Source organism: Stegostoma tigrinum, chromosome 23, assembly GCF_030684315.1.
Source record: "Stegostoma tigrinum isolate sSteTig4 chromosome 23, sSteTig4.hap1, whole genome shotgun sequence".
NCBI classification, from domain to species: Eukaryota; Metazoa; Chordata; class Chondrichthyes; order Orectolobiformes; family Stegostomatidae; genus Stegostoma; species Stegostoma tigrinum.
In genome coordinates this window covers 24,736,344-24,762,110 of record NC_081376.1, presented here as the reverse complement: position 1 = coordinate 24,762,110, position 25,767 = coordinate 24,736,344, and the positions used below count along the sequence as shown (strand labels likewise).

The 25,767-nt window shown below is 39.8% G+C and overlaps 1 protein-coding gene across 4 annotated transcripts in view; it reads right to left on the bottom strand.

Annotated features, from left to right (window-relative positions):
• The window catches only part of LOC125462232 (BTB/POZ domain-containing protein KCTD5-like), a 74,054-nt gene that overhangs the window by 15,623 nt on the left and 32,664 nt on the right, over positions 1–25,767 (bottom strand). For 2 of the 4 annotated variants that reach the window (XM_048552008.2, XM_048552007.2), the window contains exons 2-5: positions 24,955–25,063; positions 22,263–22,354; positions 17,331–17,426; positions 9,513–9,629 (exon numbers count right to left, since the gene is read on the bottom strand). In XM_048552008.2, the coding sequence (XP_048407965.1) occupies positions 9,513–9,629; positions 17,331–17,426; positions 22,263–22,354; positions 24,955–25,063 (414 nt within the window). The remainder of the gene's footprint in view (positions 1–9,512; positions 9,630–17,330; positions 17,427–22,262; positions 22,355–24,954; positions 25,064–25,767) is intronic. The other 2 variants (XM_048552010.2, XM_048552011.2) reach the window with 1 other exon arrangement.

Here is a 25,767-nt window from a genome sequence, read left to right as displayed (position 1 = left end):
TACCAGCATCAACTGTAATTTTCTTACACACCATCAGTTGGTGCCCTGGCTGACTTACCCTTGCATACATTTGCTTGGCCAGTGATCTAGAGTTTGATTTGATGAATTACTTCAAGAAAGTGTTCATCTGTCAGAGGACTCATACAAAAAAAACAGGTATCGTAGAATATTCATCAGAGCCTGAAATTTGGATAAACAGCTGCACACGGGTGTCAGTGGAACTTTCCACATTCCCCCACCTCCAAATTGCTTGGGATTTGCTTATTTTTGCCTCTCCTAAGCAACTATATAGTTTTGAGAGATATGGGTCAGGCTTGTCTACAGTGATGCACAATCCTTTGGGCCCATTCCTGAAATGGTATGTTACACAGTAATAAACTCATTTCCCAGTTTCCATTCTCTATGGTAATGCCTCAAACAAACTTATTAATCAATCAGCTCCTTCTTCTCATGCAACATAAATTGCTGGACTTTTTTGTTCTCCGCTTTTGGTCTTTTCATTACTTGAATTATTTTCTCTGCTCATAAAATTATGGAGCAAACTCATCTCAGTTTCATCCCACAAGGGTGGTGATCATACTGTTCACACAGAAACACACCAACATCTACTTATACTGGAGTATCTCAACGGAATCTCTGCCTTTCCAAAGTGAGCAATAAAAACAATCCAACAGTGGATGTTTTAAAACAGTTATTTAATTATTATATTCCTTGAAAAAGAAAAGGGAAAACAAAGTACTGGTACCTGAAATGTTTTTGTAACAAGGTCCCAAGGGAGGATTTTCTGGTACCAGGAATAAAAGGTTACTGTAAACAGGTTCACACTGTAAATAAGAAGCAACTCATGTTTGATTTTATACCTATGACACCAACACTTGGCTCTGATCCCACTTTGTCAACTTCAAAAACAAAAAAAAGCAACTGCCTGCAGCAAGGAGAGATTCATGAAGACAATCCTCATTATATGAAGTCTCATTGCAGGACCCCTTTCCCATTTCAAGAATACATTTGTAAGATGTTGGCAATGGTGGTTTGGTGGGTACAAGAAATGCAATCTTGTCAACGCACTTGCTTTTGTCTTTAGAAGCAAGAGAATTGATTAGTTAAAATGTTGAGAACATTAAACTGAGATCGTATGATAGCAGAAGCTCATTGTTACCATTCCTGTAGAGTTAGCAGGTTAACACAGGAAATGGTAAATTGTGACCTGGTCAGGACATATTTCAATATCCAAAATCAATGGTGTTTGAAAGTCGCAAACTCATTGTGGCTTATAGTCCACCAGTAACAAACACAAGAGCCATTACTCATGTCAGCCTGATTCATGGTTGACATACTAACCTTCACAGAAGGCAACATGGGCAAGTCCAAGACTGTCCTGTCCACAGTACATACACATGGTCACTCAATTATAATGAGAAGGATCTTTAATTTCCATTTTGCTGTAGATACAGAGGGCAATTGCAGCATCAGTCACTCCAGGTGAAATCAGTAGGGGAGGCTGAACTTGCAGATTCTGTTCTGAATGAATACACCTCCTTTTCAAAGACGTAAGCAAGATCAAAGATGATGCTGTTTTGCAGGAGAATGAGAAAGTAGGGGCTAAATTACAAAGCCAAACCACAAAAGTAATCATCTCTAGTTTACTACTGCAGCAAAGAGCAAATTGTCATAGGGTAAATAAGGTCAGAAAGTGAATGCAAAGTTTAAAGTCTGGTGTGAGGAAAACAGGTATTAACACATGGAAGTCTGGAACCAGCGTAAGGGAAAGACAGTGCTTTCCTGTTGACAGTGACTTCAATTGGAAAATGCTGGGACTTGCATTCTGGAAAGTGAAATAACTAGGGTTATAAATAAGTCCTTTAGCTAAACTGTAAGGTGGAGTAGGAGGTAACAGTGCATACAGAGGAAAATGAAAACAATGTTGCAATTAGCGTGACATTTTCTTGCCCTATGTCTGACCTGGTGCCATGAAACTCCATTGGGTCCAGAATCGATGTTGAGACTCCCAGGCAACTCCCACCTGACATGTACCACTGTGCTGCTAACTCTGCTGGATGTGTCCTGCTGGTATGGTTATATGGCAGGGATGGTTATAATGTTTCCTGGGACAGTGTATGTAAGATCGGATTCCCTGAGTATGACTATGTCAGGTTGTTACTTGACTAGTCTGTGAGACAGCTCTCCCAATTTTGACAGTGGCCCCCAGAGGTTGGTAAGGAGAACTTTGGAAGATCAGGTCTAAGTCTACCATAGTCATTTCCATACTTCTGGCTTCATTCCTTTGAGATTTTTAACTGCTGATACATTTCAGAGCATATCTAAGAGTCAACCGCATTACTGACAGTCTGGAGTCACATGTAGGCCAGTTCAGGCTAGCATTTGTTGACCTGAATATCTGCCCTGAGGGCAAGTAAGAATCAACCACACTACTGTGGGTCTGAGGATGGCAGGTTTTCTTCCCTAATGGACATTAAATGAACCAGATGGGCATTCATAATTGATAATGGTTTTATGGTCATCATTAGAGTTTCAATTTATTTTCATTGAATTCAAATTCTGGTTTGGTGGGATTTGAACCCAGGATCCAGAATATTACCTGGGTCTCTGTCACAGTAGTAATCCAATGTCTTGAATATTATGAAGGAATACACTTAACATTGGAGACACTTCAGTGAAGTGACATAAAATCTTCAGAATGCTTTACTCCAGAGAAGTATGGAAGCTAAATATAGAATATATTCACTGCTGAAATAAGACAGAAATTTTAACTATAGCCGAGTCCAAGATTATGGTGAACATGCAGGACAGTGGAGGGGAGGCCAAGATTCAGATCAACTATGATCTTGCTGAGTCGCAGAGTAATTTAGGAAGCCAATAGTCTACCATTGCTCCTAGTTCTAATGTTCAAAAACTGGATGTGAATAGGGCACATTGTAATGAAAGTACACAAATCTAAGCTAGTTGCGCTGCCAAAAAAAGTTCAAATGCAACTCTTATGAAAAAAATTACAGAACTGTCTTATTTTCAGCAAACACATGCCTAGACATGTCTGGCCAGACCACTGAGTATATCCAGCTGTTACAACTCTCTGCCAAAGATCAGTAACTGGAGTGCAAAAAAAACAAAACTGAAAACAAAGTACCTTTCATCCTCAATCAGCAGACCTGCATAAACAGATCATTTACGTCACATCATAAAACTGAACTCAAATCCTAGCCATGCTTATTCGCCTGTCTGGAAATAATTTACGTAGTGTTGTATAATCTTGTTGCCTTAACACTGGGTCACAAAGAGAAGCTGTGTTGTGAAGTGTCAGTTAACATGCTTGGCCATTGGAGGGGTTTGCAAAACAGGGCATGCTTTAAAGCACAGACGATTAGTAATTTTATGTGCTAATTACTGGTTTTCCTACAATTGCATGTCATTTGACTTTTTTTTAAAATGGGCTTACAGACAACCCATCCCTTTCCTAATGAGGATAAAAATAGCAAAACTAAACAGCCAAGGCCATGCCAGATTTTTGATGGTTAAAACAAGTCCAGATAGAACAAAAATGATGAGATAACTGCCTAGTTATTTTCCCCTAAAGATATGAAACCAGGTGTGAATTCAAGAAATAATTCATAAATCAACCTTTTTATTAATGCTGACACTAAATTTCAACTATGCAACAGCTCATTGAGAGGTAAGGTGAAGTCTGACTGTTAAATGCTTTACCAGTGTCTCTTCTCATCTTTGTTCTTAATCAGCATAAAACAGATTTTTATTTTCCTAATGTTCAGATCCAGCGCACCCTTGGAGCAGATAGGTATTGCAAATGGGAAACTGAGCTGATGAAAACCCTCTACACAGAATGCAAAATTGTTTTCTCTTCCCATGTGGATCTAGCATTCGGTTTTCAGACTCCATAACTGATGTTCTTCCTGGAGTGGTTCCAATTCAAATGTGTTGAACTTCTGGAATTAAACAATCTCACACCCAGGATGAATATACAATCCTCAGTTTGCCTTTTGGACCATTTAAGCTCAAGTTAACATCACAAGAAGAATGAACCTTAGGGAATTTGATGAGTTGAAGTTATTGAAGGAGGGAAAAAAGATGCTCTTTTGATTTTTGTTTTTAAACTTTTCAATATGCAGGAATTAGTTCTTACTCATACCCTTCAATAACCAATTTGTACTATTTTTAGGTTGCAGCATATTGTTATTATTTGGAAATCTGGATTCAAAAGTGGACAAAATGTAGATTTGTCTTCATTTCTATGAAGGTGACTAGTCCTTTTTTGCAGAGGTCAGGAAGTCATTCTGTATAGCATCCAAAGTTTTTCCAAAAAAGAATGTGACTTAAGTTAAGTGAATCGATCAACTAGCAGGAATTAACTGATAATGTGTTTTACAAAGTTGAACTTTTATATAACATTCACAAAGATGGACCAGGCCACAATCAGGTTTCGGTTAAAATAATAAGTCATTCAGAACAGCAATTGTTCTTGTTTTTTTTAAAAAAGTTTCTAACCTCCAAGAATTGGTTAAAAAATCTTCAGGCTATTATAATTGGAGGTGGTATCCAGGCTGAAACGAAGTCTTAAGTTGCTTCAGCATTCTCAAACTAAGAACTGAAAATAATCATTCTATTCAGAAATCAACAAATAGGGAGTGATACTTCACTGAGATTGAGTGATGGTAAACAGTAACGCTGGGAGAAGGGTTAAAGCTTTAATTTTCCCACTTATGTTAAGATCTTTCCAAGATTTTTGTTTTTGCATAATAACTTTGTATTCTTTTACTAAAGAGGATCAAGTAGCCTCATGTGAGTATTTTCAGCGACAGACTACCACAGTAACCAAACTGCAAAAAAACCCCCAAAACTTATGATCAAGCAAGCCAGGTTTCATTCTATGATCTTGCTTATCCAGTTTTGATCATAAAGGACAAGCTTGTCTGGAATAGGAATTATGTGAATTTAAGTGTTCTGGTAACCCTTGAAACATGTTTAGGCGAGCATCAAGTATCAAAAAAATCTGAAAACTAGCGGCTCTGGAAGATATCTATATCATCTTATGGGTAAATGTGGGGTAATAATTATATAGGAATCAAAGTAGTAAATAAGAAAATAGAAAATCTGTCAATACAAATATTAATTTTAGGGAATGAACAGAATGACAAAGTAATAAAGGATAAAGGGAGAACCTAAAAGTGAAACAGAATCTATTGCTGAGGGTTAAAAAGGATTTTTGCAGTGATAGGGACACCTAAGAAATCCACAGAAAAGGGTATATCAGGAAAAGAAAAGGGTATCGAAACAGGAGCAGTGGCACAGATAGATTGTGTTCTCTCAGAGCTTTCTAGTAAGTGAGAGACGACTCAGCACAGTCAAGAAAATCTTTTCTTGATTACTAAGAAAGGAAATCAGACCACCAGAGATTGTGAATACTTTGTTTCAAAAAGAGAAATTTCCTTCTTCTAAACAAGGACATAAACTAATAAAGAAATTGAGGCACACTGGGGCAGGCCAGTCCCTGATGTTGGCTGATGATATAATTTGTTTTAAGAGGTTAAGAAAGGAAGAAGTGGAGAAATATACTTAAGTTACAAACCAGTCCCATTATTTGGAATCCAAAAGAACTGCAGATGCCGGAAATCAGAAACAAAAACAGAAATTGCTTCAAAAGCTCAGCAGGTCCAGCAGCATTTGAGGAAGGGTCACTGGACCTGAAACATTACCTCTAGTTCATAATTTCTTGCCACAATAGGATGAATGGCCTCCTCCTCTGCATCAATTGTGTGATGCATTTATACTCCAAAATCCCTTTGTTCCTCTCTCTCATCTACATTTGCACCTTCCAAGTAATAGGTGACCCCTTTTGTTTCCAACCAAAATATACTACCTCAGTTATTGCTTTGTACTTCATTTTCCAATTATTTACTGCTCTTTCAGCTAGTTTATTGATGTCCTCCCATAATTTGTTGCAGTCCTCCTCACCACTGTCAATTTCACCAATTTGGTGCAGGAACAATCTTGCCAAAACAATTGGCAGGAATAAACACGAATAAGCCAAGTGAAGAATACACAACAACTTCAGAGGACTTCATGAGGACAGAACAAGAAAGGTTGGGATAAAGCTGAAGTCTGAAGGAACAGCCTTGAGGATGTGGTTGGGCATGTAACTCTCAAATATAGACATGACCAACATCAGATAAAGCATCTGAATAACTATTTTCAAGAAAAAGAAAATCAATGATTGCTTGTTGCATGTTCACCAGGTTCCCTCCACTGCTGTGTTCTCATTGAGGTGTTTGGATTGTTTAGCGACATCATAAGCCAGATCGAACAGTGTGAAGTTCAATAGTAACTTAAATTGCCCGGGCTTGGTTGAACAATTTGTAGGAAGATAATAAACATGATTACCAGTTGGCCATCAACTTCATTAACAATTCCATATACTAGACATCGTAGCACAAACAATACAAATTACAACTTTTCTACATCTCCACCAATGCCAAAAGCAAAACACTGTAGATACTGGAAATCTGAAATAAAAAGAGAATTCTGGAAGTACTCAGGTGAAGTGGCATTGTGGAATGAGGAAAAATTTAACACTTCAGGTCAATTAGCTTTTAGCAGTTCTGAAGCAGAACAGAAACGTGAGCATCTTTTGTCAAGAATATGTTCTTAAAAGTTCAGAATTACGATCAATGGATTTGATTCAGTACAGAATGAAATTTGAAGTAACTTTTTGGAGACAGGAAAAGCTTTTCACTAAATTCAGCACCATGAATTCTTCCCCACCCTCAGTGCCACTTTTACAGCAATATTGTTTCACAATTGCTATCAATCCTGCATCCAATCACCACTGTCAGAAATCCTAAATTTCTCATTCACCAAGCTACATCAGACAGTTTGGACCCTGACTAAATCGCTATTCTGTAACTGAATCTAAATAGCAAATGCCAACAACTACTACGGCACAGTTTATCATTATAACTAGGAACTAGTTTATCAGAGCTCTTGCTAAAATATGATTTCCCCTTGTAGCTGAAGCTGGGTATCCTGTAAATGTTTAATCACGAGTTACCATTTGCAAGTCTCAAATCACTTGAAGACACATGATCTATTTAGATTTGAAAATGTTATCTCATCCATGGTTTATTCTCATTAGTCTAGAGTTTGATAAATTGCTACTTTGTACTTTACAAACATTTCATGCAAGACATAGTCTGTCAGACTCCATTGTACTGAATTATGAAGCTTCAATTTTCTTGCGGTAAACAGCCCTAAATTTAGGTCTTAAATTCTTTTGCCCAGTGGCCTCAGTTTTGTCAAGGCTATAATTGCTGACTGTTTATTGTTGGCCTTTCAAACATTTAGCTATTTTTGAAGCTTGCTCTTGCTTGAATTCAAGCTCATGTGGTGATACATTCAGTGAGCAAATTGTTCTCCAATGGTGTGAATAAGTTGAGAAACACTTTCTGACTTGGATTTTATGCATCTTAAATATATGAAGAATTTGCTGCAATGTCAATGACAGAAACTATCATACATTGCTGTATATTTTTCCTTCTTTGATCTTGGAAACTTCATTCTATTAATCTATTCGTAGAAATAAAGGAAGACAATAAATGCAGACACGCTCTCTTCCAAGAACTGATAACATTTCATGTGGGAAAAAATTACCAGTGGGAGAACTTTTCAAAAGGGCACAGGTATTTTTTCCTCAACTCCCAGGAATTAAGTAAATGTTCAAGTATTAACTTATCACTTGGCCCCGCACTCAACTGAGTGTAGTATTCCACACCATAATAGGTATACGGACAACAGAATGGGGTGAAACTGAATGAGAAATAACATATCCTGATTATTTCTCTCTCCATAAATGGGACCATAGTTACATCTAGGATGTTCCTTTTGTGCACTGTACTTGAAGCCTTGTGTGATGACTTAGCCAGCAAAGAAACTGTTGAGTTTCAAGTCTTGTCGCCAGGCAATTTTTTTTAATCCTATAAGATCCCTCAAATTCAGGTTTCAAAATAAAATAATGAGACCAAGTACAGGGCATTAGAATGGCTGGACAATCCAATCCAAGCTAACTTATTAAGTCCTTTGTTGATTTTCTCTTTTTTGAATGTATAAAACTATTTCAGAATTTTCATCAGGTAATCTCACAACGTGAATCAATAAGGATTGAGCAAGATTTTTTACCCACAGAATAAACAGCATGGTTTATTTCATCCTCAACAAATCACTTCCACAAGGGCATACTATCACAGATCAGAAGCAAGATCCTGTTTGATTTCCCTCTCCATGGAAATGTTGCCTTGACAGAAAGATGATAAATGAGTAGAGACAAGGAACTGAACCCAGGAATCCTGGTCTACCTGTTGCCCCAGGGATTTAAAATCTACTGTTATCTAAAGTGGATCTTCTGCTCGATCAGAAGACAATAGGTTCTAAGACAGAGCAACATGAAGGGTCTAGGCTCAAAACGTCAGCTTTTGTGCTCCTAAGATGCTGCTTGGCCTGCTGTGTTCATCCAGCTCCACACTTTGTTATCTCTGATTCTCCAACACCTGCAGTTCCCATTATCTCTGATAAAATTTTAGTAACTATTGGGTCCCAAAATCTACTTTGAAATCAGACCTAAATTAGTGGGAATTACTATTTTCAGGAATTCTCAGCAGGCCTGCTTTTTGTATTAAATATGCACAGAATGCTTTGGAACATGTCTGTACACAGAATCTCTACCCATCACACACTGCATTCCAGGCACTAGTGCTTCATTAAAACAAAAGAGCAAAATACTGAAGGAGCAGAACTCAAATACAAACAGAAAATGCTGGAAACACTCAGTTGTTTGGCAGATGTTTGTGGAGAAAGAAAAGGTCATCAATTGGAATCATTAACGTGACATGATGCTCTTCAGGAGATGAAGCCCAACCTGCTGAGTGCTTCAGTACTTTCTGCTTTCATACCAGGGCTTCAGCTTCGTTGCTCACGGCCAACTCAACAAGGCTTGCAAAATAGTTCTTTTAAAAAAAGGCTGCTCTCAAATCTTAAAGATATAATTCAACTGAATAGCAATCATCGTGCAAGGATGCAGTTAAGAGTTGTCTTCGTAGTTAAGTTTTTAACCAAGACTGATGCAGGTTTCATTACTATGCAAAACCAAGATCAAAAAGAAGCAGGTCACATTATGCAGATTAATTTTCAAATCTGATTTCATAATTTATATTTTCGGTCTATATCTCTTTTAGAAATCTGTAAAAACGTACATTTGAGAAGCTAAACAAATTTGTAAGCAGTGCAAACAGCTAGAGTACATAGATGTGCTGTGTACATTGTATACACTTCCATACACACACACACACACAAAAGCAGCAACCACAGAATTGAAACACATGAAAAATCTTTCAAAGAATGGGAAGATGTAATGTAAAGCAAGCGATGGTAACAAGCAGGGAAAGTGGCCGTGCATTATTAGAGAGAGTGTGGAGGGTATTACTGGGACAGACCTCGCTGCTGCTGTTGTGGAAACTGGTCTCCTCCCCCTTCACTTCCCGCGACACAATCAGCAGAAACTCTGATTGATGATCCCGCCCATAGCCATACGGGGAACCTATACTGACCAGCTGTAACAACCAGAGCAGAGTTTGTAACACTAGGTATGCTAAAGGAATTTTTACACTTCAAGTTCACAAAAAGTGGAAATTAAACACATTTTAAAATGATTTGTATAACATTTCAAATATATTTTCAATGATTATTTTTAACGATGGCAGAGTGGCAATTACTCAAAATATATAACAAATATCAAATCAGCAAATAATCCCTGTTTTCTGATGAAGTCCTAGAATCTTGAACTCCACAGAATGGTTAACAGATGCCTACTATTTCCTGTTCATTGATACCGTATGGGATAAGAGCTGACAGAGGGAGCAACCATTTTTCCGGGTCCGTGGATGGGAAAGAATCACCTATTGCTCCCACAAAGTGCTAGTAACCGGTCACAGAGAAACATTCAAAAGCTGATATGTCAGTGATATTATCTATATCCACAAACAGATAGGGTGCAAGTTCAGGATGGAAAAGGAAATGAATGATTGACCCAAATTCATAGCAAACATTAGTTGAAAGCTACCAATTAACTCGGGTCTGAAACATCTCAGTTTCAATTCCTGGTTTGCCTCAAGTTAGCACATTAGTCAGGGCTGTAGCTGTGCTGATAGCCTACACATCCCTAGATTATGGAATGGTATAAAAAGAAAAAATGTAATCTGTAAAATTTCCATTGCTTTTTCATTGATACCCTATTGGAAAGGGTATGTATGGCAAGAACAGGATAGGTCTGACTGTGAGGCCTCACGGAACTGAAGTGTGTGAACACCACATGCTCCACTTGTGTGAAGAATTGCCACATTTCCATGGAAAATTACAAGGGGTGATTGGGGAGGAGAAGCGGCTCAGCTGAGGTTAAAATTTCCAGAACAAGTTGTAGGACAGACAATATGGAAAGGGTCAGGATTTAATTTTAGGTACATCAGATAAAGGGGTAACTAGGAGAAGTGGAGGGGGGGGGGTCAGTCAACTCAGGGTGTAATTTTTAAATGCCCGCAATGTACAAAACCAGTTGGATGAGCTTGTAGCACAAACTGAAATTGGTAGTATGATCTCTCTGTGATACCTACAACATCACTGCAAGGGGATCAGGACTGGAAACTAAATATTCAAGGGTACATGTTCTATCAAAAAGGAAAGGCAGATGGGGTTGTCTTGTTAATAAGAAACAAAATTAAATCAACAGCAAGAAAGGACAGAGTCAGAAGGCGTTGAATCTGTGTGGTAGAATTGAAGAGTCACAAAGAAAAAAGAAAATTATGACAGCTGTGTACAGGTTTCCTAGCAGTAGTCAGGATGTGGGGAAGAAAATAGATCAGGGGATAGAAAAGGCATTAAGAATGGCACTATTACAATAATCCTGGGGACTTCAATATACAGGTGAACTGGGAAAATCAGGTTAGTAGCAGATCTCAAGAAAAGAAATTTGCGGAACGTTTGCAAGTTTTTTTTTGAGCCAGCTTTTGGTAACACCGCTCGGGAACAAGTAATTCTGGATTTAGAGATCAAGCAGATTAAGGGAGCTGAAGGAGAAGGACTGTTAGAGAGCAGCGACCATAATACAACAGAATGTGTTTTTCAGTTTGAGAGGGAGAGGACTGAATCAGATGTAATGGCATTATAACTGAATAAAGGTTACTACAAAAATTAGGTAGGAGCTGGCCAGAGTTGATTGGAAGGGAAGATTAGCAGGGAAGACAATGGAAGGTGGGTAGCAATGGCAGAAATGTCTGGAGCTAATTCAGGATGCACAGCAGAGATTCATCCCAAGGAAGAAGAAATACGCTAAGGGGAGGATAAAGCAACCATGGCTGACAAGAGAACTCGGACAGCATAAAAGCAATAGACAGGGCATACAATGTGGTAAAGATTAGTGAGAAGCCTTTAAAAACTAAAGAAACAATACAGGGGCAAGGGGAGGCGGTGGGGTAGAAGATGAGAGGAAGCCGCAATATAAAAGATTGCAAGAGTTTTTTTTAAAATATCTACAAGTTAAGAAAGAGGCAAGAGTTGACATTGGACCACTGAAAAATGAGGCTGGAGAAGTTGTAATAGGGAACAAGGAAATGGAGGAATTGAATACCTACTTTACATCAGTTTTCATTGTGGAAGACAGCAGCAACATACCAGAACTTCAAGAGAATAGGGGGCCTAGGTGAGTAGTGGACGTCACTAGGGAGAAGGTGCTGGGGAAGATGAAAGATCTGAAAATGGACAAATCATTTGGACTGGATGGACTACACCCCAGAGTTCTGAAGGAGGTAGCTAAGGAGACTGTAGGGACATTGGTGGTAATCTTTCAGGAATCACCTAAGTCAGGGTGGGTCTCAGAGGACTTGAAAATGGCGAATGTAACGCATCTCTTTAAGAAAGGAAGCAGAGGTCAGGAAACTACAGGCCAGTTAGCCTGACTTTGGTCTTTGGTGACAATTTGAGAGTCCATTATTAAGGATGAGACTGCAGAGTACTTAGAAGTGCATGGTAAAACAGGGCACAGTGAACATGGCTTTGTCAAGGAGAGATCATGTCTGATAAATCTGTTAGAATTCTTGGATGAGGTAACAAATTAGATAAAGGGCAGCCAGAGGACTTGGTCTATTTGGATTTCCAGATGGCGTTTGACAAGGCACAGCACCGGAGGCTGCTAAATAAGAACTCATTTTATGGGGCAAGGTACATGCATAGATAGAGGACAGTTTGGCTGACAGGACAGAGAGTAGGGATAAAGGTGTCTTTTACAGGATGACAGTTTGTTACTAGTAGAGTTGCACAAGGGTCAGTGTTGGGACCATAACTATTTGCGTCATACATTTATGATTTGGTCATAACTCTCAACACCAGGTTTAGTCCAACTGGTTTATTTGAAAACACTGGATTTTGGAACATTGCTCCTTCATCAGGCATAGTGACAGATGCATCAAGACACAGAATTTTTAAGTAAAAGATCATACTACTGATACAAATATATTGAATAAACCTAAATGGCTGGCTGACTCCCTCCTGTTATTTCTTTAATCAATTAGAAAGGAGATGCAAGTTTTAACTGATTAAAATGCAAATCCTAGAATGTCTTTCAAGTCACTGCCCCAAGATAACTAAAGGGTTTATCAGATCTGACAGTACATTGTTTAGAATCTGTACTTTAACCTGCAGTCAGACTGACTTTATTGTCAAAGCAGGAATTTATAAAATGCCGCATTGACTGTGTCCACAAGTTGCATTCTTATTGAAGGAAATGGAACGTATCTGCAAATACAATTCTGCAAACATATATTCCCCCCCATTGATTCATATGGGCGCAGCTGGGGGAGGCGTGCGTTAAGGCCACTCTCATGAGTACCAAATTTGGTAATCAGCCTCTGCTCAGCAGAGGAACACAATGGACACCTGAAGGTGTTGAAAGACACCCTCATAAGAATGGGACACGATGCTCGACTTATCAATTGGCAGGTCTGACAGGCCACAACGAGAAACCGTAATGACCTCCTCAGAAGACCGACATGGGATACAACTCATAGGGTACCCATTGCCGTCTGACACTTCTCCAGGGCAGAGAAATGATGCCACATTCTTCGCAGCCTTCAATACATTATCGATGACGAACAACACCTTGCCAATATTTTCCCTATGCCTCTATCTCTCGCCTTCAAACACCTGCCAAACTTTAAACAGACCACTGTTCAAAGCAAACTACCCAGCCTTCAGAACAACACTGATCACAAAACCACACAACCCTGCCACGGCAAACTCTGCAAGACAAGTCAGATCATTGACATGGATACTACCACATGTGGGAACACCACCCACAATGTGCACGGCAGAAACTCACATGATTTGGCCAATATTGTCTATCTCATGCGCTGCAGGCAAGGATGCCCCCGTGGCATGGTATATTGGCAAAATCATGTAGACACTACGACGACAGATGAATGGACACCGCACAACAATCAGACAGGGATGTTCCCTCCCAGTGGGGGAGCATTTCAGGGATCAAGGGTCTCGGATCTTTGGATAAATGTCCTCCAAGGTGGACATCGGGATACACAACAACGCAGAGTTGCCAAGCAGAGTACCCATGAGTACAGCCTCGACTGTGACCCCGCCCCACACACTCCCTCCCAGTCACACCCCGCCCCAGTTTCTAAAACACACGCATGCATGCACACATACACTCTCTCTCTCTCTCCCCTCCACACTGTCACACACAAATCTATGGGTGAATCTGCATTTATAGTCATGTATTTGCAGACAGTCGATTTTGTTCAAAAACCACACAATTTGTAGACACAGTCAGTAAGGCATTTTATAAATTCCTGCTTTGGAAATAAAACCAGTCTGACTCAAAACTAAAACAAACTAGACCTCTCACCTAAAATGCATTGGCTGACTTGAGATGTCATCTCTTGTATAGAGTGATAAAACCTTTAGTTATCTCAGAGCAGTAACATGAAAGACATTCTACTGTTTGCATTCTAATCCAGCAAAACTTGCATCTCCTTTCTAGCTGATTAAAGAAATAACAGGAGGGAGTCAGCCAGCCATTTTAGGTTTATTCAATACATTTGCAATGGTTGTATGATCTTTTGACCTTTTACTTATAAATTGTGTCTTGATGTCTCTCTCACTATACTTGATGAAGGATCAACACTCTGAAAACTACTGTTTTCAAATAAACCAGTTGGATTATAACCTGGTGTCAAGTAATTTTTGACCTTGTCCAAACCAGCTCAATACTGGCACCTCCACATCATTCACATTTGGACAAAGGAGCTGAGTGCATCATTGATAAGGCTGCAGATGACAAAGATAGGTGGAGGGATAGTGTTGAGGAAGCAGGGAGGTTGCAGAAGGACTTGGACAGGCTCAGAGTGGGCAAAGAAGTGGCAAATGGAATACAATGTAGAAGAGTGAGGTTTTGCATTTTGGTAGGAAAAAAACCGGCGAGGACAATTTTCTAAACTGGGTAAAGGCTCTGGAAATCAGAAGCACAAAGGGACTTGCAAGTCCTCGTTCAGGATTCTCTTACATGCAGGTTCAGTTGATGGTCTGAGAGGCAAATGCAATGTTGGTATTCCTTTCAAGGGTACTAGATAACAACAGCAGAGGGTCAAACCACATTTGGAATACAGAGAATCATTTTAGGCCCCTTATCTAAGGAAAGATGTGCTGGCATTGAAGCCATTCCAGAGGAGGGTTACGAGACTGATCACAGGGGTGAAGGATTTGTCATATAGGGAGTGATTGAGGACTCTGGGTCTGTATTCAATTATATTTAGAAGAATGTGGGGATCAGATTGAAACTTACAGAAAACAGAGGCCTGGATAGTGTGGATATGGAGAAGATGTTTCCACTATAAAAGGAGAGACTAGGACCCAGGGAACCGATAGCCCTTTAGAAGGGAGATGAGGAGGAATTTCTTCAGCCAGAGAGTGGCTTTTCTGAGAAACTCAGAGCAGCAGAGGGCTAATCATTGACTGTATTTAAGACAGATAGACAGGTTCTTGATTAGTAAGGGGTTAAGTGGAGAAGGCGGGAGAATGGGGTTGAGAAAAAGATCAGTCATGATCGACTGGTGGAGCAGCCTTGATGGGCTGAAATGCCTAGTTCTGCTCCTGCATCTCAAGATCTTATTCTTGTCTAACGATTGGCCTACAAAACAGTCCCTTCACAGTAACAAGAAACCCTTGGGTCAAGCCCTGAAGACTGTCTTTATTTGTTCATGTGATGTGGGCTTTGCTGTCATAGCCAGTGTTGTGTTGCCCATCCCGAATTGTTCCTAAACTGAGTGGCTTAATCAGAGGGCAGTTAAGAGTTAACCAGACTCCTGAGTGTCTGGAATCACATGCAGGTGACATCATGTAAGGATGGCAGATTTCCTTTCCTAAAAGACATTAGTGAAACCAGATGGGGTTTTACAGCAATCGAATAAAGTCAACACAATCATCACAACTAAGATTAACTGTGTGTTTCAGATCTATCAAAACGAATCAATTCCACCAGTTGCCATGTTGGATTACAAATCCATGACCCCACAGCAATAGCTGGACCTCTGGATTAACAGTCCAGCAATATTACCACTATGCCACAATCTCCCCTGGTGGAGAAATGGAATCTGACACCATGTAAATGCAAAGCTTATTATGTTGTAAATGCAAAAAAAAATCTTCTTGTACTGTCTGATTGCTCCAACTTATCAGAACCTCCAAAAAATGAAGGCAACAGAGCTGAATTATATATATTGGTCAACAGTGTTACACATAAGGAGTTCAAACCAAAGTGTAGTCTACAGGTAAGGGGGAGTTGGGGTTTAGAATTGGATGATTCTTCAGATATAAATGGTGTGCAGGGATATGGGGGAAGGTCAGGATACTGGCGCTAGGTAACAGAACTGGTGTAAGGACAATAGGCCGAATGGCATCCTTCTGCACCCTAACAATTGTGATTCTTAGAAGGCGAGCAAGAACACTGAACAAAGGCTCCACCAGTTTTCCTGCCATTGAGCAAAATGCAGTAATTGCTAACAAAACTTCATTTGTAATTACCAACTGAGGCCAAGCATTCAGCTGTGACGTTACAAGAGTTATAAAGAGCCGGGATAGTTTGCTGGTTTTATATTTAAACATTCTGACTTCAAGCTTATTGTAAATTTCTACATCCACATTTAAATGGAAATTATTCACGCACATAAGACCATCTTTCTGCCAGTGAAGGTGCAGTTGCCACAGTCCCGGGAGGATCATAAGCTGCTCTCACATTAGAAGCAGAGGTAACTCACAATGAGTTTAACCTAAGGGCCATTTTGCTGCAGGAGAAGTGCATGGTTGAGAAGGTAGGATCCTCATAGTGATACCAGCTGGTACAGGAAATGAACTCCTGCTGTTGGTTTCACTCTGTATCACAAACCACCTGTCCAGGCAATTGGACTAAACCCTCCCCTCTCCTATAGTATTGTGCTATTATAAAGATAGATTTGCAAATTTATCATGAGAAATGTTAACAAAGTATATTACCTATGGTCACATGCTCCAATTCATAAATGCCCATTCATAAATTTATGGTATAACCTCATTCCCAGAGAAGATATACTGGAATAATGCAGCAACAATTTTATTCTGAATTTAAAATGGCAGTGTAGTGTGGACATTTTACCATCAGTTCAACCTGAGGTATCCAAAGTGTCTGGTGTGCTTTTAATTCAGGAAGTAACAATACAGCTAACACCACAATTATAAATACAGTGCCCAGTTATGCATATTAGTGCGTAGGGATTGTAGCATTCAAAAACAATTATTTTAGGAGAGACTATTCCCTTGGAACGAAAAATGTTCATATCTCTGGGCCAAAGAAAATGTTTGGAAGGAATTATGCTGAAATAACACAGCCTGCAGCAATGGCATATTCTTTAAGAATTTGAAATTTACAGCACTAAATGCTTATACGTCATTTGGTAAGGTACACTCCCAGTTTTTTTTTCATTTTATACATGGCTTCAATGTAAAAATACCCATTAACTGAGGATACATGAATGCTGAAATGAGAATGAGATTAGGAAAATCACATTTCTTTGAATCAGAATTTGGTTTGGCCATTCATCAAGATTGTCTTCAAATTAATGAAATACACTTTTTTCCTTAAGGAATTCTTGCATTATTTCCAAGCATAATCTAGTGCTGGGTGGATCTAAAAATCTAACTGATTGCTTTAATATCTTTACCTGTTCAAACTTCCAGCCATCAGACATTGTAGACACCATCTGGGTGAGCTCCTCTTCCTGGCACTGCAATACTCTATAGACATGCTTCATTGGAATCTGAGGATTACAAGACAAAAAGGTATCAAACCAAAGATCCATTAAAGAAAATAATGAGCCACAGTTCAAGATTTTTCTAATGATGGAAAATCACATCAGAGAATTTTAAAATGTGGCTGAAGAGAAGCCAAGTTTTTTTTTGCAAGTTATACTTCAGAGTTTGTAAATTATTAAACTGGGATATGGTGTATGTATCTTCACGAAAAGCAGCATCCCCTATACATTAAAACAAGTAAACACTGTGTATTTCAATTTCTAATAATCAATCATTTTTCCCCCAAAAGACAATACTGAATTTTCTTAAAGGACACTTTCCTTTTAGGTAGGCTTTTCCCATTTCTATAAGCAACTCATTGTTTTGGTACCTTGCCACATTGTCAGTTATCATGAAACACTAAACAATTGATTTTAGAATAGTCTTTACAGCTCAACCTGCCCCTGTCCCAACACACACACATTTCCATCAAGAGCTTCTGGATAGATGAAAATCCGAGCTAACTCTCCTCTGCCTAATGCAGGATAAGAAATAAAATGAACTAATTTTTACAGTGTGCAACCATAATCAGTTAAATCAGCACAGGCAGATTGAACTCAGGTCCTTAGTCATACTAAATGAGCCAAACCAGGCAGGAAGCTGCAGAACACATTTTCTTTTAAAGTAGCAATGCACAGTTGAATTTACAGATACTACTGACATGCAGGCCCAGCTTGGCAGCTCAGTCGCTTTTCCTTTTGATAACAAAAGTAGCATACTGTTATCAACACTCTCACCATCTGTGCACTGAGAACTTCACTGGTTTCTTTCAGATCTTTGACAACAGCTTGTATTTTTGAAAGCATTTACTGCAGCACTTTTCAAATATACTTAGCCATTGTTGCAATTTTCACATTTGCTTAGCAGCAGTTAAGTATCGCTAATAACGTTGTAAACATTCTGGCAAATGGCAAGGATTTGCATGACTTAACATTCCTTTCAGCATGTCTTTTTGTGGCTATAATTTAGAACACAACTTTTTTTTTGAACAAAACCATTGGAAGTTGGATAATGGGGAGGCAATGGCTTTGTGGTATTATCACTAGATTATTAACCTAGAAACTCAGCAAATGCTGTGGATACCCAGGTTCAAATACCACACGGCAGATTGTGGAATCTGAATCCAGGAAAAGTAGTCTGGAGTTAAGAATCTACTGATGATACCGATGACTGTGAAACCATTGTCAAGACAAACCCATCTGGGTCCCTAGTGTCCTTCGATAAGGAAATTGTCACCCTCACCTGTCTGGCTTACACGTGACTCCAGGCCCACAGCAATGGCTCTCAGATGCTTTCTGAGATGATCTGGCAAGCCACTCAGTTCAAGGGCAGATAGCGACCGGCAATAAATACTTGCTATCCAGCACCACATCCCGCAACACCCACATCCCATGAGTTTAAGAAGATTTGTAACTTGGGTTGTGGATGAGGTTATAGACATGCTCACCGAGCCGGTGGGTTTGGTTGCAAATATTTTGCCACTTTACTCAGTAACATCATCAGTGCATCTCCGGTGAAGCGTCAGTGTTCTGTCCCGTTTGTTATTTACATGCCTCAGTTTGCTAGGGTTCGGAAAACCAACGGGACCCCCAACATCAGGACCGAATGCAGAAGCAGTAAAGCAAAGGTTAGAATGGGCAGTGCTCCCACTATACAACCCAAACTTTAGGTCCGATAAGGTGGTGACACCCATGCGATTATTAAACGCACAAAACTGGAAGAAACCCATCGACACATAAACAACATCCTTACCGGATAAAATTCATGAAAGAAGAGGAGAACAACATCCGACTACCCTTCCTGGACATAATGTCAGAACACATGCAATGGGAAATTCCAGGCTTGTGTATATAGGAAGTCTACACATATGAACCAAATACCCAATTACACTAGCAACTAACCCAATGCCCACAAACAAAATTGCATCAGAACGCTATTTAAATGAGCCACAACACCTTGCAGCAACCCAGAACTACGCAACATAGAACAGGAAAACTTATACAGAGTTTTCAAAAGAAATGTAAAGCCAAAAAGCACAATCTGCTGTAAAAACCGAAAGAACTGCAGATGCTGCAAGCCAGGAACAAAAAGCAACGTTGCTGGAAAAGCTCAGCAGGTCTGGCAGCTTCTGTGAAGGAAAAAACAGAGTTAACATTTCGGGTCTGGTGACCCTTCCTCAGAACCACTGTCCCTTCAGGACAGACCGCAACAGGAAGACACAACATGACCAGAATCACTATCACCCATCTATACATCAAGGACATTTCAGAGATGACCACAACACTATTCAGACCCCAATAATCAGAGTAGCCCACAAACCGATAGCCACCCTAAGACAGCTACTGACGAACAAAGGATCTCATACCCAAAACTAGGTAATATACAAAATACTATGCAAGAACTGAGAGAACCACCATACAGGCCAAACCAGAAGAAAATTGACTATATGGATGCATGAACACCAACTAGCCACCAACAGACATGACCAATTCTCACCTGTCTGACTATACACTGACGAGGGATAAAAATTCAACTTAGACAACACATCAATAATCGCATGAGCCAAACAGAGACATGCCAAGGAAATCCTGCAGGCCCAACTGGAAGTCCATCAAGAACACGTTGAATTAGACCCAATGTACAAACTACTGAGAAACAAAACTGGGAGTAATACCCCAGCAACCTAGGCACTTAAATAACAAGCGGGACAGAACATCGATGCTTCACCGGAGGTGCACAAACAATGTTACCTGGCAGGATGACGAAACATTTGTAACCAAATCCACCACCCTGGCAAGCATGTCTACAACCTCAAAAATCCACAAAATCCTGTCACCATGCTTCCAATTTCCTCTTCCCTTTCCATGCTCCTAATGCCTCTCCACATGGTATAATTCTATTGCGTTTGTTATTTTCTTACACCTTGCCTAAGTGGCCATTCTTCACCTTCAAGTTGGGATAATGAGTTTCGACAGGCTATCTGATCCCACACTGAAGAACAGTCTAACCTGACTGCACCAACTACTGATATGAACACAGGGTGCACCATTTCCAACACTGGACAGTAATTAGGAATACATGGAAACCAAAAAGTATTCCAAGTCCAATCAGCTAACTCGCCATGGGCCATAATTAACTACAGATCTTTCTATGCGGTCCAATTGTTCTTCACTTTTATACACAAGTATGGGGAATTACTTGCTGATATACAAAAGATCCATACAAAGCCAGTTATTTTTCCCCATTGATGACATCATTGTTGACACGACTAGGATTTGTAGACTACCTCAATTGCTCTTAAGGAGGAAGTGATGAGCCAGCGTCTTGAACTTGCTACAATGTGTCTGGTGTAGTTACACCAGTGTTGTTATGGTAGGAGTTCCAGGATGTTGCACCAGCTTCACTGAAGGAACAATGATACAGTTCAAGTTGACATGCGATTTGGAGTCACTTGCATTACCTTCTCGCAGAGCCCACAGGTTTGCAAGATGCATCAAGGAAGTCTTGGTAGGTTTATGCAAAGTACCCTGTCAATATTACACAGTGCTGGCTTTGTGCACTGATAGAGGGGTTGAATTTTTAAGATGGTGGATGGGATAACAATCAAGCAGATTGCTTTTTCTGGATGGTGTTGAGAATCTTGGCTTTTATTGGATTTACAGGCATTCAGGCAAGAGGAGAGTTTTCCATCACATTCCTGACGTGTCTTTGGGACTAACTTGGGGGAAGTCAGGAGAACGCTTGCTTTCTGCAGAATTAATAGGTGACCTCCTCGTATAGTCATGGTAGTTACATGGCTTATTCAATTCAATTTCTGGTCGAATATTGACGGTGGAGGATTCAGCAATGGTAATGCAGTTTCACATCAAGGGAAGATGGCTGGATTATCTCGTGAGAGATGGTCACTGACAGGAACTTGAGTGGTGAGAATGTTACTTGCCATTATCAGTCCAGTGGTGTTAATAGTTAAGGACATATAATAATACTGAAGGGCTTGCAATCATGCCAAGACAGCAGACGCAGTGGAGGAGCAGAGGAATTGCAGTTTCCATGGGTACAAATCATTAAAATCTAATGAATGGGTCGAACAAACAATCAACAATGCTAATAGAATGACAATGTTTATCTCAAAAGGGGTTGGAATACCATGGGGCGAATGCAAAGCTTCAATTATAAAGGTCTTTTTCTGACCCCCATTTGGAACACTGAATTTAGTTTTAAATACTGCATTCCAGGAAGATACATGGACCTTGGAGAGGATACCATACAGATCAATCAGAATGATAGTTAAAGTAGGCAGATTGCTTAAGTAAAACTGGTAATACTACTTCAAGTTTATAAAGTAGTAGACATGTTTAAAGTAATTGAAGGAAGGATTTCATATAAAAAGTACAGAAATTAATTATTTTCACACAATCATTTTTGGAAATTTGAAGCAAATGGTTGGGGTAGACTTGGGAGCTACCTCCTCACCAAGTCTGAGAAGGTAATGGCAGATAGCGAAAAGATCAAAGGCAAATTGAATGCCCTATTCTTGTTCTAATACTCCTCATGCAATCATTGCTTTCCAAAGCAGTTAAAGGAGATTTCACAATCAATTTTGCAAGAAAAAATGTGACCCCGCTCAAGAGGGAACTCTACTGAGCGAGCAAACTCTAAAGATCCATCCAGAAAGTGAGCAAACTTTTAATTGCTGAAAATAGTGCAGGTTCTTTTCAACACTAAGTTACTTGCTCCCAACCTCCATTCATTAATTCCTCAAGATCATGTTTCATATTTGCACTTAGTCTCTTTCCACTCACCGGTGATGTTTTGGTGTCTCTCTCTCTTATTCTGTCTTTCACTAACTTTATTAGTGATGTAATGTTGTAAAATTCTGCTTCCTCCAGCACACCTGAAAGGGACAAAACTACCATCAACTATTTTCAATCTATAATACTGCAGGCAGGTTAAACAGCTTTCTTTTAATCCTAAGATCAATCATTTGCAAATCTTTATTTGTTCCTTGGATGCAACCATAAGAGACAAGGCAAGCATTTGTCATCCTATTCTGCCCTTGGAAAGGTAGTGGTAAGCCACCTTTTTGGCTTCTTGGTGAAGGTACACCCAGTTTAGTAGAAAGTGAATTCTAAGACTTTGACCCACTATGACCGAAGGAGTTACTACCCAGTTCTTAGTCACAATGGTGTGCATGTTGAAGGGAAACATACTGTTGGTGTTTTTGTAAGCATTTGTTGCCTTTGTTCGAGTGGTAGCGATCATGGGTTTTGGAAAAGTGTTTTGATGAATTGCTACACTGTATCTTGCAGATGGTAAACGGTGTGCAGTGATGGAAGTGTTTAAAATGCTGGGTTGGTGCCAATAAAGTGGTACCCTATGGTCTTAGATTTTGATGAATCTCTTAATCATTGTTAGAGCCAGACTCGTCCAGACAAGTGGAGGCTACTCCATCACATTCCTGACTTGGGCCTTGTAGTTGGTGAAAAGTCTTTGGAGAGTCAGGAAGTGAGTTCCTTACTGTAGAATTCCAAGTCTGCTCTTGCAGCCAGTATTATTTTTGCTGGCTCAGTTAAGTTTCTATTCACTTGTGCTCCTCCCATGATGGTGATAATGATAGGGGATTCAACAAAGGTAAAGCTACTGAACATCAAGGGGAGACGAGCAGAGTCTTGTCACAGACAGTCATTGCGTTGCACTTGTCTGGCATGAAAATCACATGCCACTTACCAATTCAAATATGAATGTTGTCCACAACCTGATGGATGCAAGCAGACAGAGTACCTGAAGAGTCACAAATGTTACTAAACAATATGTATTCATCAAAAGTTACTTCTGACCTTAGGGTAAAGGGAAAGTCACTGGTGAAGCAGCTGAATATAGTTAAGCCTAGGATGCTATTCTAGGAGTTCCGCAGGGTAATATCCTGGAGTTAAAATGATTAGCTCCCACTAAAACACAGGCATTTTTTTTCTTTGTGGACGTATTACTTCAACCATGGAGAGTTTCCCCTCTTAATTCCCATCAATTTCAGTTTTGCTGGGGGTCTTTGATGCCATTCCATTTAAATGCAGCCTTGATGTCAAGGACAGTTATTCTCAGCTTTGATGTTCAACACATTCATCCAAATTTGAACGAAGTCTATAATGAAGTCTTGAGCCAAATGACCCTGCAGAACCCAAACTCAGAATGCGTACATGTTGCTCATGGCAATATTGTCAATAACACCACTTACTTACTGATTGAAAGTAGACTCATGGGGTAATAATTGGCCAAATTGGATTTGGGCTGCCTTTTTTGGACAGAAACACTGCCATGGTGACATCAGTGTTGCAGCTGTGTGGAACAGCTTGGCACGGAACGTAGTTAGTTCTTCAGAACAAATCTTCCAGCCCTATAGGCAGAATGTCATCACGGCCACAGTCTTCACTGTTTCCAAAGATTTCAACCTTTTTGAAATCACATGGCACAAACTGGATTGGTTATGGGAACCTTAGGCGCAGGGTAAGATGGGCCATTCACTTGACACCTCTGACTGAAGATGTATTTAAATATTTCAGCCTGGTCTTTCTCAGGCATTATTCTGGCCTCTGTGTTTAGTTTACTTGTTTAATTGTCTATTATAATTGACAAATTGAATGCAGCAGAGTCTTTTTTACATCGGATAGTTGGGCACGAGATCACTTCATTCTCTCTATAGTATGCTGCTTCTGTTGTTTAGCACACTGCAGCTTCACCACATTGGCAGATGATCTCTTGAATATAATCATAATTCTAAATATTGCTTTTTACTGGGCAAGTCTACTTCTAGTATGCTGCATCTTCATCAACAGAACACCCTCAACTGAATAATTTAAACTCAGGAATTTTCAAGGTCTCAAAATATAGAAACTACTCTACTTTTAGGCCTCAAATATACACTCAGGTGCATACCTCAAATATAAATGGTGGGAGCCAAGTCCATGATGGACAACTGCACCTAAACTGTGGCAATGCCTTGAATAATGTTACAGGCAGGGTGGCAGAGACACAGAACTTAGTATTAAACACAATTTGGACATGAACACGTTGCTTTGGTAAGCAAACAGTTCTACATATTCCCTTCTTTATAATTGGGCAGCTCAGTGGTTAGCACTACTGCCTCACAGCACCAGGGTCGCGGGTTCAATTCCTGCCTCAGGTGACTGTGTGGAATTTTCTCGTTCTCCCCATGTTTGCGTGGGTTTCTGTCAGGTGCTCCAGTTTCTTTCCATAATCCAAAGATGTGCAGGTTAGGTAGAGTGGCCATGTTAAATTGCCCACAGTGTCTAGGCATGTGCAGGCAAGGTAGATTAGCCATGGAAAATGCAATGTTACGGGGATAGGTGGTCTGAATGGGATGGTCTTCAGAGAGCTGGTTTGGCTGAATGACTTGAATCCCTAGAGTGTGGAAGCTATCTACAATCAAAGGATGCAATAAATATGAAAAAAATTGAAGATGTATCAAATAGATCTTGCCTTCCTCTGCTAAATCTTTATTAATAACCAGCTTCCCATGTCGCAGGTAATTAAGCACAGGTCCAAAATAGGTAGGATCTCGGTCAATGAGATAGGCACCAGTCTCATCCTGCAACGTCAAACACAATAGTCTAGTTAGAAATTGAGAAATCACAATCGCAAGTATTTACAAATGTACATTGGTTACCTTAAGGAAATTATTGTCTTAATGGTTTCACCAATTCCCATATACTTCCAAACAGGACACAACCACATGATGGTTTGCTAATATAGCTTATACTTATTGGTAAAGCCAAGATAGACAGATTCTTGTTAGGCACAGATATCCAAAGTTGTGTGGGGTGGCTGGGAACGCAAAATTCAACAAACAAATCAGCCATGTTCTTACTGAATGGCAGAGCACGCTCGAGGGGCTGAATGTTTTACTTCTAGTCCTATTTTGTGCAGAATATACATATGCTTGTATACCTCTACAGCACATGACAAAATGGCAGTAGGATGTTATAAACAAATCAGCCCATTAGCTTTAAAATTTAAGGGGCAGCATATTTACTGTGGGCATGAGGACCCACAATTATACACAAATAAGGTGGGTCGTCAGAAGCTCATATTATAGGTTAAGGGGTGGTGGACACAGCTCTGATTAATGGGCAGAAAGTGCATTTGTGATTCTTCAGGCCTAATCTTGAAATTGGGGGCTCCAAAAGAGGCCCTCCAAGCCCTGAGCAATGGGCCACCATTTTGGAGGGGGAGCCCATTAATAGAGCAGTCTGTGGCTACTAGTTAAGCCACAAAAGCTCTGTTTGGACAGCA